Source organism: Physeter macrocephalus, chromosome 14 (genome assembly GCF_002837175.3).
Source record: "Physeter macrocephalus isolate SW-GA chromosome 14, ASM283717v5, whole genome shotgun sequence".
In the NCBI taxonomy this organism is placed as follows: domain Eukaryota; kingdom Metazoa; phylum Chordata; class Mammalia; order Artiodactyla; family Physeteridae; genus Physeter; species Physeter macrocephalus.
In genome coordinates this window covers 123,843,655-123,858,722 of record NC_041227.1, presented here as the reverse complement: position 1 = coordinate 123,858,722, position 15,068 = coordinate 123,843,655, and the positions used below count along the sequence as shown (strand labels likewise).

At 53.4% G+C, this 15,068-nt stretch overlaps 1 protein-coding gene across 1 annotated transcript in view; it reads left to right on the top strand.

The window, feature by feature from the left end:
* CCDC40 (coiled-coil domain 40 molecular ruler complex subunit) overlaps positions 1-14,344 on the top strand; it is a 32,609-nt gene extending 18,265 nt beyond the window's left edge. The window contains exons 7-14 of the mRNA XM_028499817.1: positions 3,832-4,077; positions 5,033-5,246; positions 5,667-5,836; positions 5,946-6,037; positions 7,452-7,572; positions 10,473-10,661; positions 12,175-12,333; positions 13,607-14,344. Of these exons, the coding sequence (XP_028355618.1) occupies positions 3,832-4,077; positions 5,033-5,246; positions 5,667-5,836; positions 5,946-6,037; positions 7,452-7,572; positions 10,473-10,661; positions 12,175-12,333; positions 13,607-13,852 (1,437 nt within the window). The 3' untranslated portion in view covers positions 13,853-14,344. The remainder of the gene's footprint in view (positions 1-3,831; positions 4,078-5,032; positions 5,247-5,666; positions 5,837-5,945; positions 6,038-7,451; positions 7,573-10,472; positions 10,662-12,174; positions 12,334-13,606) is intronic.
* The last annotated feature ends 724 nt before the right edge of the window (positions 14,345-15,068 follow it).

The window sequence follows — 15,068 nt, the reverse complement described above, 5'->3', positions numbered from 1 at the left end:
AGATAATCTCTTCTGAAATTGTGGTGTATTTCCTTCTGGAAATTTTTCTAAACACACCGGTCATACTCATACACACAAAGACACACAGAAACACACGTGCACATACACATCCCCACGTGCACATGTGAGCAAACACACGTACACTCGTTCACACACACGCAAACATGCACACATTTGTGCAACATGTTCACATACGTGAACACACATATGAAGACACCTATGCACACACAACCCTAGAGGACATAGGACTCTCACTATATACCAGTTTTTAATCCACTCTAATCCATTTACATTAATTTTAATGAAATACAACACAGAGAGAAAAGTGCACAAACAAGTGTAGTTGTCAATGAATTTTTCACTGTGTATGTAGTGTTTTATTTTACATTACTGGCCGCATTCAACATAACATTTTCCATTAAATATTCTTAGAAAAAATACATGTTGGCTTATGTATCACATTTCATCCTACAAATGTATGTTTTTTGTTCAACAGTTCTCTCATTAGACACTTCAGGTTGTTTCTAGGTTTTAAACTTTATAAATAACTCAGCACTGAACATGCTTGCTCACACATCTTTGTCCACATGTCTGAGGGTAAACTGCTGCAGCAGAAACCCTGGTCAAATTGGTAGGAGCATTTTAAATGGATTGTGGAGTTGCCCAAGCCTCTGCCTCCCCAGGGTGTGCCTGGAGGTCCTGAGTGAATGTGATTGGCCCACCTGGCCTGGGGACCTCACCCCTACCCGTCATGAGCTCTCTATTGCTCCCCAGGGGTCTTGCTTTTCTCTGAGTGGGGGGGGGGTCCCTGTGTCCTTAGAAAACCAATTTGTTACTTAAATAGTTTCTTCTTTGGCTCTTCCTGTGATGTGACCCCCTACTTCGGGGCTGCTGTCTATCTGGCTAGCAGCCTGAAGCACCTCACCCCTCCCAGCCACCTGGGAGGAGACCAGCTTGCTCCTGGCCTGGTGTGCCAAGGAACCGGGGAGACAGGGCTGGAACCAAGACTGCCCATGCCTGGATCTCCTTGAGATGCCCTAGCTGACACTGATGGAGTACTTCCAGTTCTTATTCTGGGAAGTGGGGGCAAGACTACCTGCTGGGAGCAAAAATGGGGGGGGCAGTGTGTACTGGAGAAGCTATGGAGTGTGGTGGGTGTGAAGTAAACCTGCCCGGCCCTGCTGCAGCACCACAGAGGCTGGTCCCCTGGCCCCCAGGTGTCCCTCTTCCCCAGCCACCCACGTAGGCAGCACATGTACTACCACTCATGTCCACAGGAGGGCAATAAGGAGTCCAGGTCCAGCATTTGTTGCCACAATTGGTGGGCAGCAGGTGTACTACCACCCATGTCCACAGGAGAGCAGTAGAGAGTCCCGGGCCAGTGTTCGTTGGAACAATTGGTGGGTGGCATGTGTACTACCACCGATGTCCACAGGAGGGCAGTAAAGTCCTGGTCCAGCATCTGTTGCAACAATTGGTGGGCAGCAGGTGTACTACCACCCGTGTCCACAGGAGAGCAGTAGAGAGTCCTGGGCCAGTGTTCATTGGAACAATTGGTGGGTGGCACATGTCCTACCATCCATGTCCACAGGAGGGCAGTAAGGAGTCCAGGTCCAGCATTTGTTGCTGCAATTGGTGGGCAGCAGGTGTACTACCACCCATGTCCACAGGAGAGCAGTAGAGAGTCCTGGGCCAGTGTTCGTTGGAACAATTGGTGGGTGGCATGTGTACTACCATCGATGTCCACAGGAGGGCAGTAAAGTCCTGGTCCAGCATCTGTTGCAACAATTGGTGGGCAGCAGGTGTACTACCACCCGTGTCCACAGGAGGGCAGTAAAGAGTCCTGGGTCAGCGTTTCTTGCAATTGGTGGGTGGCACATGTCCTACCAGCCATGTCTACAGGAGAGCAATAAGGAGTCCTAGTCCGGCATTTGTTCCAACAGTTGGTGGACAGCAAGTATACCACCACCCACGTCCACAGGAGGGCAGTAAAGAGTCCTGGGCCAGCATTTGTTGCAACAATAGCCAGCAGATGTAAGTCCAGCTCTGGAAAGGGGGAACTTTTCCCGAACTGCTCATTACACCCCGTGGGCTGGTGGCAGACAGGGTGGGCATATCTGGGACAAGGAGCAGAGATCGTGGAGGGACAGAATCATCCGCAGCTGGGTCCAGAGGGAGGGCAGGCACAGGTGAACTGTGGGGCCTACACAGTTAGTTCAGGAGCGGTACTGATGTCCCAGGAGGAGGCCAGGGTGGTCTCAACAAAGGGGACAAACAGCCCGAGGGGACAAACAGCCCGAGGGGACAAACAGCCCAAGGGGACTGAGGGGAGGTCGGGGTGCTCTGTTTGGCCTGGTTGGTGGCTGAAAGGGGACTTAGGAGCTGAAGCCCTTCCAGGGTGGCTAGCACTGGGGTAGAGAAGAAGGCAGGGCCCCTGTGAAGACCCAGTGACCTTGGATGGTCTTGGCAAAGAAAGGGATGGGTGGATAGCCAGAGCTCAGAGGGGCCAGGGTGTGACCACAAGGAGCTGGGTGACTTGAGATGCTGGCAAGGTCTGGCTTTAAACCTAGGAATGTCCTGGAAAGCCATGCACGATGGCTGGTCAGAGAGTGCATGTGTGACAGAGCCAGCTGGGGTCATGTGGGGAGGGGCAGAGATGACCCTGGGAGACCAGGAGTTGATGGGAGCCACAGGCTGGTAGAGAGCTGAGGATTTTCGTGGGCAGGAACTAGTGGGCAACCAATGGCGAGGGGCTGGCTAGCAAGGTCAAGGCAGAGCCACAGCTCGGGGAAAAGGGCCCTGACCCCAAAGTGAGCCCGAGCTGCCTCCCTCCCGGATTCTCACAAGTATCCTTATGATCAACCCTCCATTGTAGGAAAGAGTGGAGCAAATCTGTCTTCGGAAGCCAACAGAGGAGGCAGGGTGGGCTGGCCCAGCCTTCGGGACAGTGGCAGCCCCACGGAGCCCTGGGCAGTTCTGCCCCGGGCTGAAGCTCCCACCCTCAGAACCAAGGTTGGCGAGAGCCCCAGGGTCACAAGCCTCTGGCCAAGTGGCAAATGACACCCCACAGTACAATCTTTTCTCTCAAGGACTGTGTCCAGCTTTTCCAGTGAAATGTAAGGACGTTTGTCCCATCAAATAGAAATTAGAAGTTGGTGTTTGTCACAGCATTATTTAGAGTCAGAATGTTGAAAACAGATTGACAAGCTCAAAGAAGGCAGGCATCTTGGTTTTCCTCACCAAAACACATGAGCTGTCAAGAGCAGTGCCCCATGATCATTGTGAAACAGATGACATTCCCAGGGACAGCTGTGACTTGCTTCCTAATCTCTGTTACAAATATGACCGAGTATTACACAGCCATTAAAAATGACATGACATGAAATTTGTCAAATTGCAAAGTGGCTTACAAACCTATACGTAGAGTGTGATCCTGTTTTTCTTTTGGTGGGGGGAAAGGGGTTTATATACAAAGTCGGGAAGGCAGGATAGATTCTAAATAGTGATGCTGGCTAACCGTGTGGCAGATATATGGGTGATCATCTGTATTTTCACATTTCCCCATTTCAGTGCACGTTACTGTTTGTTTGATAAGAAGAGACAATAATGTTAGCTTTCTTTTTTTGTGAGAAATAATTAGGGTTCCAACAGGTAGGTCCTTTGACAGGTCATGAGGTGGAGAGAAAGCCAACATCCTCCTCTCCTGATTATGTTTTGGAATTTCTCCGGATGAATACCCGGAGGATCAAGGAAACAAGAAGCCAACCAGCTCATTTGGAGCCTCCCAGAAAGAGGAAAAAAGTTCAGACATGTTTCCTTCTGCTAATTCAGGTGACACATCATTCCAAAATTGACGGTGACATTGCTCAGACCACCCTGGACATCACAAACACCAGCTGCAGGCTGGACATGCATCAGAAGACACTGGCCGAGCTGGACAAGGAAGTGAAAAAAGTCAACGACCTCATCACAAACAGTGAAAATGAAATCTCCAGGCGCACAATCCTGATTGAGAGAAAGCAAGGCCTCATCAACTTTTTGAACAAGCAGCTGGAGCAGATGATTTCTGAACTCGGGGTAAGACCCCAGGGCCGGGAGAGGCCGCTCGGGTTGATATCTATGCCTGGTCATTTCAGGAACTTCTTATGTTCAGAAATGAACTCACGTAGGACACACGCGTTCCTGTCCCGCCGATCTTACGGGTGAAGTGCATGTGTCTGGGCAGATGCTCTGACTCAGGGGCTGTCTGCAGACCTTCTCTGTTGGGCCAGATAGTATTTCAGGTGTTACAGGCCAGATGGTCTCTGCTGCAACCCCTCACCCCAGCGGCTATGAGGAGGAGCCACAGGCAGTACGTAAACAGACGGGTGTGGCCGTGTGCAGTAAAACCTTACTAAGGGCCCCTGAAGTTTGAATTCCATATAACTTCCGCCTGGCACAAAATTCTCTTCTGTTTTTTTGTGCGGCCCACGGGCCATGCGAAGACAGGCAGCGGGCGGGATCTCAGCCACTGACTGCAGCTCTAAGTGAAGTGGTCTGATGAGTTTGGGGCTTGAAGTCCTACAGGTTATCCAGGTATCGCTGACCTGAGGAACCCACCAACAGCTTCAAGTCCCAGAGCAGGATGGGCAGCTGGGGGCGCACTCTTAGGTAGACCTCGACACCAGAGTGCAGTCTCAGAGCTGCAACCTGAGTGGATCCCAAGGGAGTAAAGACCCTAACCCATGACAGTGTGCTGTTAAAAGACAATTTGCAAAGCCCCTTTGGGTGACAGAGGCCCTGCTGCCCCTGCCCCAAGACTGGGGCATGGTGGGGCCCGGCCAGTGGATGGAGGGGAAGGGGTCACAGACCCCAGACCCATATCTCCCACAGCAGGTCAGGCCATATGGCCTGGGCCCTCAGGGGAGGGGACCCAGTAACAGGGCCCCTGGTCCCTCGCCGTACAGACACGTGATCTCAGGGGTCCCCACCCTCGGCAGCCCACCCGGATTTAGAGGCTCGTTCTGCTTTTTCTGGTGAACATCACTTTCAGGGGGAAGAAGTGGGGCCCCTGGAGCTGGAGATCAAGAGGCTGACCAAGCTGATCGAGGAGCACAGCGCCGGCGTGACACAGGCCCAGGTGACCTGGCTGCGGCTGCAGCAGGAGATGGTGACGGTCACGCAGGGGCGCGAGGAGCAGCTGGCCTCCCTGGATGTGGCCAAGAAGGAGATCCACATCCTGGAGCAGAAGAAACTACGGATAGAAAGTGAGCTTCCCTGCCCAGCCCCCCTCCACAGCACCTGCTGTGGTGTCCCGGTCCCACCTGGTCCCACCTGGTCAGCGCAGCCCTGCAGCCCCACAGGAAGTGCTGCCTGGTGTCCAGGGCCCACTCGGCCTGAACACATCATGCTCACTTCTTCCCGGAGGTCCTGCCTCCTGCTTGTCCTGCCCTTGGGCCACCCAAACCCCCCTGTTGGTGGTCAGGGTCGTTGCTTTCCGGCCCTGGCCCTGAGCTTGGCTGGTCTTTCCTAGGGGCTTGGTGTCTGAGCGCCAACCCTGTCCCCTTCGGCCTCCTCTGGCTGGGCGGGGGTGCCCAAAGGTCGGCGGGGCCGGAGGGCGCTCTGGGCACAGACCCGGATCACTACCCCCAGGGGCCACCCCCGACCCCCGGCCGCCCTCCCCGCAGACAAGATCGACCAGGAGAAGAAAGAGCAGAAGCAGATCGAGCGGCACATGAGAGACCTGGACAACGACCTGACGAAGCTCAACGTGCTGATGACCCAGAAGCGGTGCAGCTCCGAGGAGCTGCAGCAGGGCAACCTGGCCACCGAGGGCGAGTTCGTGCGCGCGCTCAAGGTGGGCTCCACCTTGAGCTCCCGCCCGCGGTGGGCAGGCAGGGGGCGGGGCGGGGGAACAGGTGTGCACCGCCCTCAGCCCCACCCTCAGCCGCGCCCTCCCCATGCAGGCCTCGGAGCGAGAGACCATCGAAATGCAGGAGAAGCTGAACGAGCTCAGGGAGGAGAAGGCGGCCGTGCTCAACAGCCTGGTAGAGGCGGAGTGAGTGCCGGGCGCGCCCCGTCCTAGGGTCGCTGCCCCGCGGAGCCGTGGGAGGCCACCGTCCATGTAAACCGGCCCGGGAGGTGGGGGCGGCTCTGGAACCCGAGGGGGATCCCGGGGAAGAGTGGGGTTCTTGTCTCCTGCGCTCGGGGCAGCCCTCCCGCCAAACGCATGATCGTAGTGGCTGGAAATAGAGTGGCTTCCTTTGGGACAGACTTTTTTTTAAACTGTATGATGTTTCTGGTGCCTGACTGTAAGAGTAATCCAGACCCAACGGTAAGCATTTTAAACCGTAACAGCGTGTGCAGAGTAGAAAGGAGAATGACACTTAATCCAACCCTCTTCCTTTACCATTTTCTCTGTGTATTTCTTTCATTTTTTTTTAAACAAAAATGAGATTGGTCTCTATGTCCCCCTTTGAAGTAGCCTTATATTTTTCTGTGGATGTCCTTCCCCATTGGTGCACGTAGATCTTATCTCCAGTTGCAAGGGCTCTTGAGCGGGTACTGTATGCATGCACCCTGATTGGTGCCATGTGATCGCCAAGGGGCTGAGTGGCAAAGGAATCATCCCCTCCCTGTGGCTTGACAGAATCTACACACACCACCTGGAGCTTGCAGAGGATCTTAGTCCCTCCAGGCTGCTACAATGGAACACCACACACTGGGGCTTATAAACAATAAAGAGGAATTTATTGCTCACAGTTCTGGAGGCTGGAAGTCCGAGATCAGGGTGCCTATATGGTCGGGTGAGGGCTCTCTTCTGGGTTGCAGACCCCTTGCTGTGCCCTCACAGGGTGGCAGGAGAGGGGGAGATCTGTGGGGTCTCTTTTATGATGGCACTAATCCCATTCATGGGGGTTCCACCCTCATGACCTCATCACCATCCCAAGACTTGGCATAAGGATTCCAACGTGTGGATTTGGGGTGCGGGGACGCAAACATTCAGACCACAGGGGGTGGGGGGCATGTGTCTTTGCTAACATTTTAATAGCTTTCAGGCCCTTGGTCTATCTAGGCTTTTGACTTCTTCTTATTTCAACTTCTATCACTTATATTTGCTTTTCTCAGTTTCTCCTAAAGTTACATATCTGTTTTCTCCTCCGCCCCTGCCCCCCGCCCCGGCCCCCCAGTGAGGGTGGTGGGCACTGGGGTTGAGTTCACCTTCTGGTCCCAGAATGGTAACATTTGTTTCTATTTAAACCCTTGCCTGGGTGCCTGCAAATTCACCAGGCCACCTGCTAGGCGAGGGCGCCCCTCATGGACGGGAAGGCGAGGGTCTCCCGTAGCCCATTACAGACACTGCTCCTTGTGCTCGGAGCCCACCCCAAGCACAGCACACAGCGCTCACCGAAGCATCAGAAAGAAAACCCCTCCGTTCTCCAGCTCTTACACTGCCTCTCCTTCCCTTAAAGACACCAGATCATGCTTTGGGACAAAAAAATCCAACTGGCAAAAGAGATGCGCGCCTCAGTGGATTCCGAGACGGGCCAGACAGAGATCCGGGCCATGAAGGCCGAGATCCACAGGATGAAGGTGGGTGGGCGGAGGGAGGTATGGGGAGCCTGGGAGCTCGGGGTCCTGGGAGGAAACCACTCTGGCACAGCAGCCTGCAACCCAAGCACAAGGAAACTCGCTGTTCCCCTTGCCGACCTCCTGTATCAGGGCCTGTCCAATTCTTGTTCTTACTGTACCGAAATGGTTACAGGACACACAGCTGTCTGCACAGTATTCATGAACTACTATTTTACCCTCACTCTGTGCAAGCAATGCACTCCAGTATTTTTAAACGCTGGCTGTGACCCCGCCCCACCCACCACCAATCTCACGACCCATTTGTGAGATGTATCCCACCGTTGGACCAGAAAGACTCTCACTCAGTAACAGGGTTCAAGGAACACACCCACCTTTTCCTTCCGAGCCATGTTTTTTCTCTACTGTCATCTTTAGCTGGATTTCATTCCCTTGAGAAAAGGCTGGTAATTAAATCACAGACTGTCACTGAGCCAAAGGTTCAGGGCCTTAAGGATACAAATGAGAGCAGGTAATAAAAACCAATGTGACATCACTTTTACAATTATGTGGTTAATAATAACCCCACTAGCTATTGAGTCCAGAGGAATTCTGATCAAATGCATCTACTGCATTGTTTAAAAGTTTAAAAAAAACCACTCCATTTAACTGACTTTTCAAACCGCAGAAGTTGCAGCAGGTCAAACCCTCTACCACAGAGCTTACACCCACACAGGCACATGCACACACACACACATACATGGACGGACGGGGGTACCGCCCCCTTCCCTCCTAGTTGTGGTTTTGTTTTGTTTTGTTTTCCGTAACAAAAATAGTACCTATAATTCAGCAACTTATTTTTGAAAAAATTATCCAGACATTATCTTTCTATAACAGTTGCAGAATATACTATGGATATAACATAATTTAATGAAACATTTCTAGGTTGATGTGAAGAGTCAGATTGTTTCCAGTTTGTTGTTTTGTCACTATAAACAATTGTTACAATGATATCCTTGTAGAAATCAGTGACCATATTTGTTTTCATGGGTCTGTTTCTGGGCCCTGTGCTGTGTCCACTGATCCAAGAGCCCCAATCCACACGGTCTTGATTTCTGTGGCTGTCCAGTGTGATTCCTCCAGCATTGTTCTTTTTTCCAAAATTGTCTTGTCTACTCAATATCTTTTTCCTTTCCAAAAACATTGAAAATCAGCCTGTCAATTTCTACAAAAGTTCCTGCGGGGATCACTATTGGGATTTGAGGCTACAGATCAATTTAGAGAGAATTGACACCTTAGCATTGCTGAGTTTTCCAGTCCATGAGCAGGTGTATCTGTCGCCGCATTTACTTGGTCTTGTTTGATTTCCCTTGTTAGTGTTTTTGTCTTCAGCATTCGGGTCTTGCATATGTTTTGTTAGATTTATACCTAAGTGTTTCGTGTTTTCTGGTGCTATTGTAAATGGTACTTTCGAAAATTTTCCAATTCCAGTTTCTCATTGTTAAGGTACAGAAATACAATGGACTTTTGTCCATTGACTTTGTTCCTGTGATTTTGCTAAACTCACTCATTTGTTTATCGGTCTATAATATTTGACAACCCACTGCATGAAAAGGGGTTTCTCAGTGGATTTGCGCTGCTGGTTTACACGTGGGGGATTGAGCACACGCGTGTGCCTGTGTGTATACGTGTGTGTGTGTTTTGACGTTTCCTCCTTGGGAGGATGCCTGTTTATATCTTTGCCTGATTTTCCTGTTTCTTATTTCTTAGCAATTTTTAGGACCTCCTTGTATATTGGGGTTAATAACCCCTGTCTTTAATACCTATTCTAAACGTTACCTCTGGTCTACTGCTTGCCTTTACACATTTTTTTAATGGTCCCTTTCCGCTCAGAATGTGTTCAGTGTTTAGTTGTGTATCAGTCTTTTCCTTTATGGCTCCTGGGTCTCCTGTACTGTTGAGAAGGTTCCCCAGCTCGAGGTTACACAAACGGATTCCTGAGTTTTTTCAATTGTTTGCACATACTTAGATCTTGAATCCACCTGGAATTTGCTTGGGGGTATGTTGTGAATAGGGGTCCATCTCTGTTTTCTCTCTGCTGGGGAGTGAGTTATGGCAGCAGCAGGTATCAGATGATCTGTGCTTCTCTCACTGATTTGAATGGCCACGTTGATCGCATGGATGGAGATGAGGATGCCATCCTTGTCCTGCATCTCTGCTCTGCTGTGGCAGTTGTTGTGACGGGCTCGCGCCAGCACGGAGCATCTGGTTACTGTCACTCTTGCTCTGCTTTAAACCTCGTGGGCTAGGCCTCCCACCACCACTCCTAACTGAACTTGGGGATTCCTGCCTGTCTGTCCTTTTGTTATTTTGAATCAACTTTATTGAGGAATAATTTACATGCAGTAACATGAACTCATTTTAAATGTCCAGTGCACACGTATGCAGCCACCACCCCATGGAGACGTAGAGCACGTCCACCCCTGCAGAAAGTTCCCTGGCGCCCCTCGCAGCCCAGCTCCCACCACGACCCAGCCCCCAGCCCCAGGCCCTATAGGCCCTACACACCACCATCTTACAAAACCACTGTGCGTTTTTCCTAATGAGGAAATTAACCTTGGTGCAATACAGTTAACCAAACTACAAATTCTCACCAGGGTTCACCGTTTTTTTTGGCTAAAGTCCTTCTTCTGCTCCAGGACCCAACCCCGGGCCACATGTTGTCCTCATGTCGCCCCACCTGCCCCGGTCTCTGACGGTTTCTCAGTGTTGCCCTGTTTGCCTGGTGTTCCTTACATGGACCTTAAATCACTCTGAGGAACCGCAGAAAGGGAGTTCCTTTCTCCCCTGGGGACATCACCCTTGCGGGTTCCCTGATGGTTCAGTTGGATGTGGTGGGAGGTCCCTCGGCTCTGTGCACCCAGGTCAAGCACGGCCAACTGCTGAAGCAGCAGGAGAAGATGATCCGGGACATGGAGCTGGCTGTCGCCCGCAGAGAGACCATGTCCACTCGGGCCGAGGGGCAGCGCAAGATGGACAAGAAGCTGCTCACCCGCACAGACTTCCACCGCGTGCAGACCGAACTGAGACGGAAGATCAGGGACATTCACAAGGTAGGGGAGCCGAGCGACTGGGAAGGGACCATGCTGCAGGCCACCTGTCCACAGGCGGTCAGCCTGTGTCACCAGCCCCGCTGGCAGGCGTGCAGACATCACTGGCCAGGGCCGTATTTCTGATGTACTTTCCCCAGCTTGGGCTGCGATTTCACTCTGTCCTTCCTGCCTGCTTCTCGGCGGGTCCCTCCCTGCCCCACCTGCCTCACAGCCTCTTCTTCTGCCCCTCATTCCCAGAGCTATGGTCACAGCTGCTGTGTTAGGGCTGTTTTAGGAGACAGAGAAGTGACAGTGGAGGCTGGGGGGGATGGGAGGAGCTCGTGTACAGAATCAGACAAGCTGCTTTCTTCTGTGCTGGGGACAAAGCCTGAGCCTCACACCCCACGTGCTGGTTCTGGGTCAAGATACAGTGGGTGCCAGAGCAGTAGGTGCTTCCCGACTGCCCCTACCGTCCTGCTCTGATAGGGGCTTTCTTTGGGAGTTTGTTTTGGGTTTAACAGAAGATCTATATAGGGAGGGTGCAGCTTAGGACTGGAGGCGGCCCTATTTCTGCCCCTTTCTGCCTAACAGAAATGGCATCAGGGAAGTATGGAGTGCTGGTGAAGGGCACGAGTCCCTGTGTCACTGACCCCAAGTGGGTGCTGGGGATGGGCCAGTGGGAACGTGGAGGGCACCCACTTGAGCCCATGTCCCCGTCCACCAGGCCACATCGACTGAGCATGTGGTGTGTGCCTTGCCCTGAGAGGGGACCAGCTGTATGGCCCCAGTGCCCCCTCCTTTTGCGATCACCAGTCTGGTCTGTGGGCTCAGACTTCCCTCAGCCCCTGCTGACCAGCTGTGTGGCCTCAGTGCGTGTAGAAACATTCCACGCCTAAATTTCCTCATCTGCCAGTGGAGATAGGAGCAGTGACCCCTCCCTGAGAGGTGAGGGTTACATGAGACAGAAAGCGGCCTCGGAGCCCTTCCGGGTCCCAGCCCTGCTCTTCCACTTATGGCTCAGGCACGTTGTCTGACCTCTCTGTACCTCTGTTTACTGACCTGTGAAATGGGTCCTCACCTCGTGGCATCACCCAGAGGACTGGATGGAGAATGTTGGAATAGCCCCTGTAGGGGGAGTCCTGTATGAGGGAAGGTAGCCGAAAATGACAGACTTGACCCAACTGCTCACTTGGATGCTACTGGAGGTGCAGAGGGGCCTTTTCCGGTTCTGGTTTGTGCATTTCTCTGCCACGTTGTCCCCTCCTGGCGTCCATCCCTCTCGACCCCTCGTGGCTCCCCAGGGGCCTCCTCTGCCCAGCTTGGTGACGGACTCCTCTCCGCCCCACCCCACAGAGGGTCCGGCCAGGGCTCCCTTGCTGGCCGCCCCACCCCCAATACTCTCCTGCACCCCCTCTTTGGGAATCCTCCTGGATCATGTGCATAGAGGGTCCTGGGGTCCTCCCAGCCTGACTCTGCTCTGTCGGCTGAATAACCGGTGGGCAGGGTCCCAGGATGCTCCTGTCTAACCCCCCAGGCCACCGAGGAGTGTACCCAAACCATCCTAGAACTGGAAAAAACTCAACAATCCGTGAGCGACTCCCTCCTGGAGAAACAGGAGCAGCTGTCAAGGATGCAGGCCAAGGCTGACGAGCTCGAAGCTGACCTGTACCAGCTGGCAGCCCTCAAGCGACAGGTAGGCAAGGCCCCGGGGCCACCAGGGCCACAGGAACCCAGCAGCAAGGCCCGTTCCGGCCCAGCTAAGCCCAGGCTGATCACAGCACTGCCTACTGCTGTCGTCCGCCTCATGTTTCCCATGAAGTCTCCATCAGCTGGCACTGTCCTGGGTGCCAGGGCAACAGACTAGAATAGAAAAGGTGACAGTCCCTGCCCTCCTTCTGAGGGCGGCAGGGCAGGTGATAAACAAAACTAAAAAGAAAAAAGATACCATATATCTGATGGTGATATAGATACTCCGGAGAAACAGGGAGCAGAGAAGGAGCGTCGGGTGTTTGGGGGCTGCACTTGTAAGTAGGGAGGTCTGAGACGGCCACACAGGGGAAGCAACGCTGGAGTCAAGACTTGCAGGGAGCGAGGGAGTGAGCACCGCCAGGGAGAGGGGCGGCCAGGTACAGCAGGGGCTGGGGACTGCCCAAGGGCCCCTGGGCTCGCGCAGCTTGGGGCTGCGCACCATGACCTCGGGCTTCTCCCTCGCGGAGGGGGGCGGGGAGGGGTGACTTGGGGTTATCGGGATCGCTCGGCTCTGATGCTGAGTGTGGGATGGGTGGGCCAAGAGGGGACACGGGAACCTGTCTGAGGCCATCATGGTACTCAAGGAGGATGGGGATACACGGAACAGGGGTAGCCTGGGGCTAGTGCGAAGCCGTCAGATTCTGCGTATAATTTCAAAGTCGGCCCAGTGGCATTTCCTGCTGGATTGGATGTGGTGGCGTGAGCAGAAGAGAGGGGTCAAGCAGGGCTGCAGGGTCTGGGGCCTGACCAGCCGAGACGGGAGTGGTGGGCGCCGGGCCTGGCACCTGGCAGGTTGGACGGCGGGTGAGGGAGGGTCCAGGCTCCACCCCGTGCACGTCAGCCTCTTTGCCTGGATCTGGAGACTCAGCACCCTCAGCTGGTCGTTCCTGCAAAGTTCTCCTCTGGCATGTCCTCGAGTTGGAGTTCGTGCCAGCCCAGGGGGTGTCCTCTTTTTTTTTTTTTTTTTTGTGGTGTGCGGGCCTTCCTCTGCTGTGGCCTCTCCCGTTGCGGAGCACAGGCTCCGGACGCGGAGGCTCAGCGGCCATGGCTCACGGGCCCAGCCGCTCCGCGGCACGTGGGATCCTCCCAGACCGGGGCGCGAACCCGGTTCCCCTGCATCGGCAGGCGGACGCGCAACCACTGCGCCACCAGGGAAGCCCCGGGTGTCCTCTTTTTAACGTGCATAGCCTGACACGGGGTCTCTTGTCCCACCCAAGAACCTTTCCACGCTCGTGGCCCTGCAGTCACGCCTCAAGCACCTGCAGGCCGTGAAGGACGGGCGGTACATCTTCCTGCTCCGCAATAAGCAATCACTGCTGGCAGAGCTCAAGCGGTTGGACGACCGCCTGGCCAGCATCAGCACCATCCTCCACCACGTGAAGGACGAGTACCCCCAGTTCCAGGAGGCCCTGCTCAAGGTCAGCCGGTCCATCAGCAACAGGCTGGAGTCATCCGGGCCCTAGACAGCGCCCACCCCAAGGAGGAGATCAGTTTTGTTTATCATCAGGGACTTCAAATCTTTCTACCCTCAGAGACACCAGTTAAGAGAAACAGACAGGCCAGCATTGTAGGAATGTTTTATTTTAGCCACCCAGCAGTTTAAACCAAGTCAAATGCCAGCGTTTCCAGTTGCATTTCGGTGAGTCTTCTGCTTGCAAAGGCAGTGTCAGTGAACACGAACCCATATTCCCACATTGGGCTTTACTCCTCCAAGTAAAATTGGAAACCCAGGTCTCTGCTCCTGCCCCCACTCCCAGCTTGGGTTAAATCCAGATTCCCAGCTCAAAGGAGCAAGTCCAGGGGGACCCTGGCTGCGTCTGGAAGCCTAATGCCTGAGATAAGACCACACAGGTGCATGAACACAGACCTCCTTGTCTGCCCACTTGTCCTGCCCTCTCCTCCAGCCAGGGCTCCTCCCCCCACACTCTGATTCCTGAGCCCCTGCTACCTATGCCTTCTCTGCAGTTTAAAGGGAAAATGTTCTACAAAGTAATTTTAAACTTTTGGCAGAAAAATAAAACTTTTTTTCTGAGTATGAGAGAAAATTGTATTTATTCTAAAACATTTCAGAAATGCAAAACCCACAAAGAAGCGAGGAAGCCCTCAATCCTGCTCTGACACCGCTGCGCCGGGCTTTCTGTGCCTGGTTCCACCTGACAAGGTCACAGGATCCGGCTTTTGTATGTCATTTTGGAAAGCTTTCTCCTTTTTTTTTCTTTTTAATTAATTTTTATTGGAATATAATTGCCTTACGATGTGTTAGTTTCTTGCTGTACAAGCTTGCCCCTCTTTTTTTTTTTAAGCTTGCTCGCCTTAACATGAGACTTTGTTTAAGAAAAGTTCTTGTCATTGAACATTTTCACGACAGTCGATTTTATGGATTATGACAATGTTTTCCTTTTCGGAAGAACTTTAAGTTGCTTCCAAATTTTCACTGTTTTGTCGTCTGGGTGCTAGATTCGCAGAGCCGTGCCTCGGCGGGCGGCCTGGCGGGCTCCAGGATGCTGAGGGTTCGCTCATGCGGGGGCGTAGCGCCCTCTGCGACCCCAAAAGGCGAGGCCCCGCCTCTCCCCCCGAGAGCTCTCACCTGCAAGGTGCGCGCCCCCTGAGTCCCTCCCACGTTCCAGGGGCGCCGAAGCCCAAGGAGGGCGAGGACGCCACCAAGCGCCCCGCCACCAA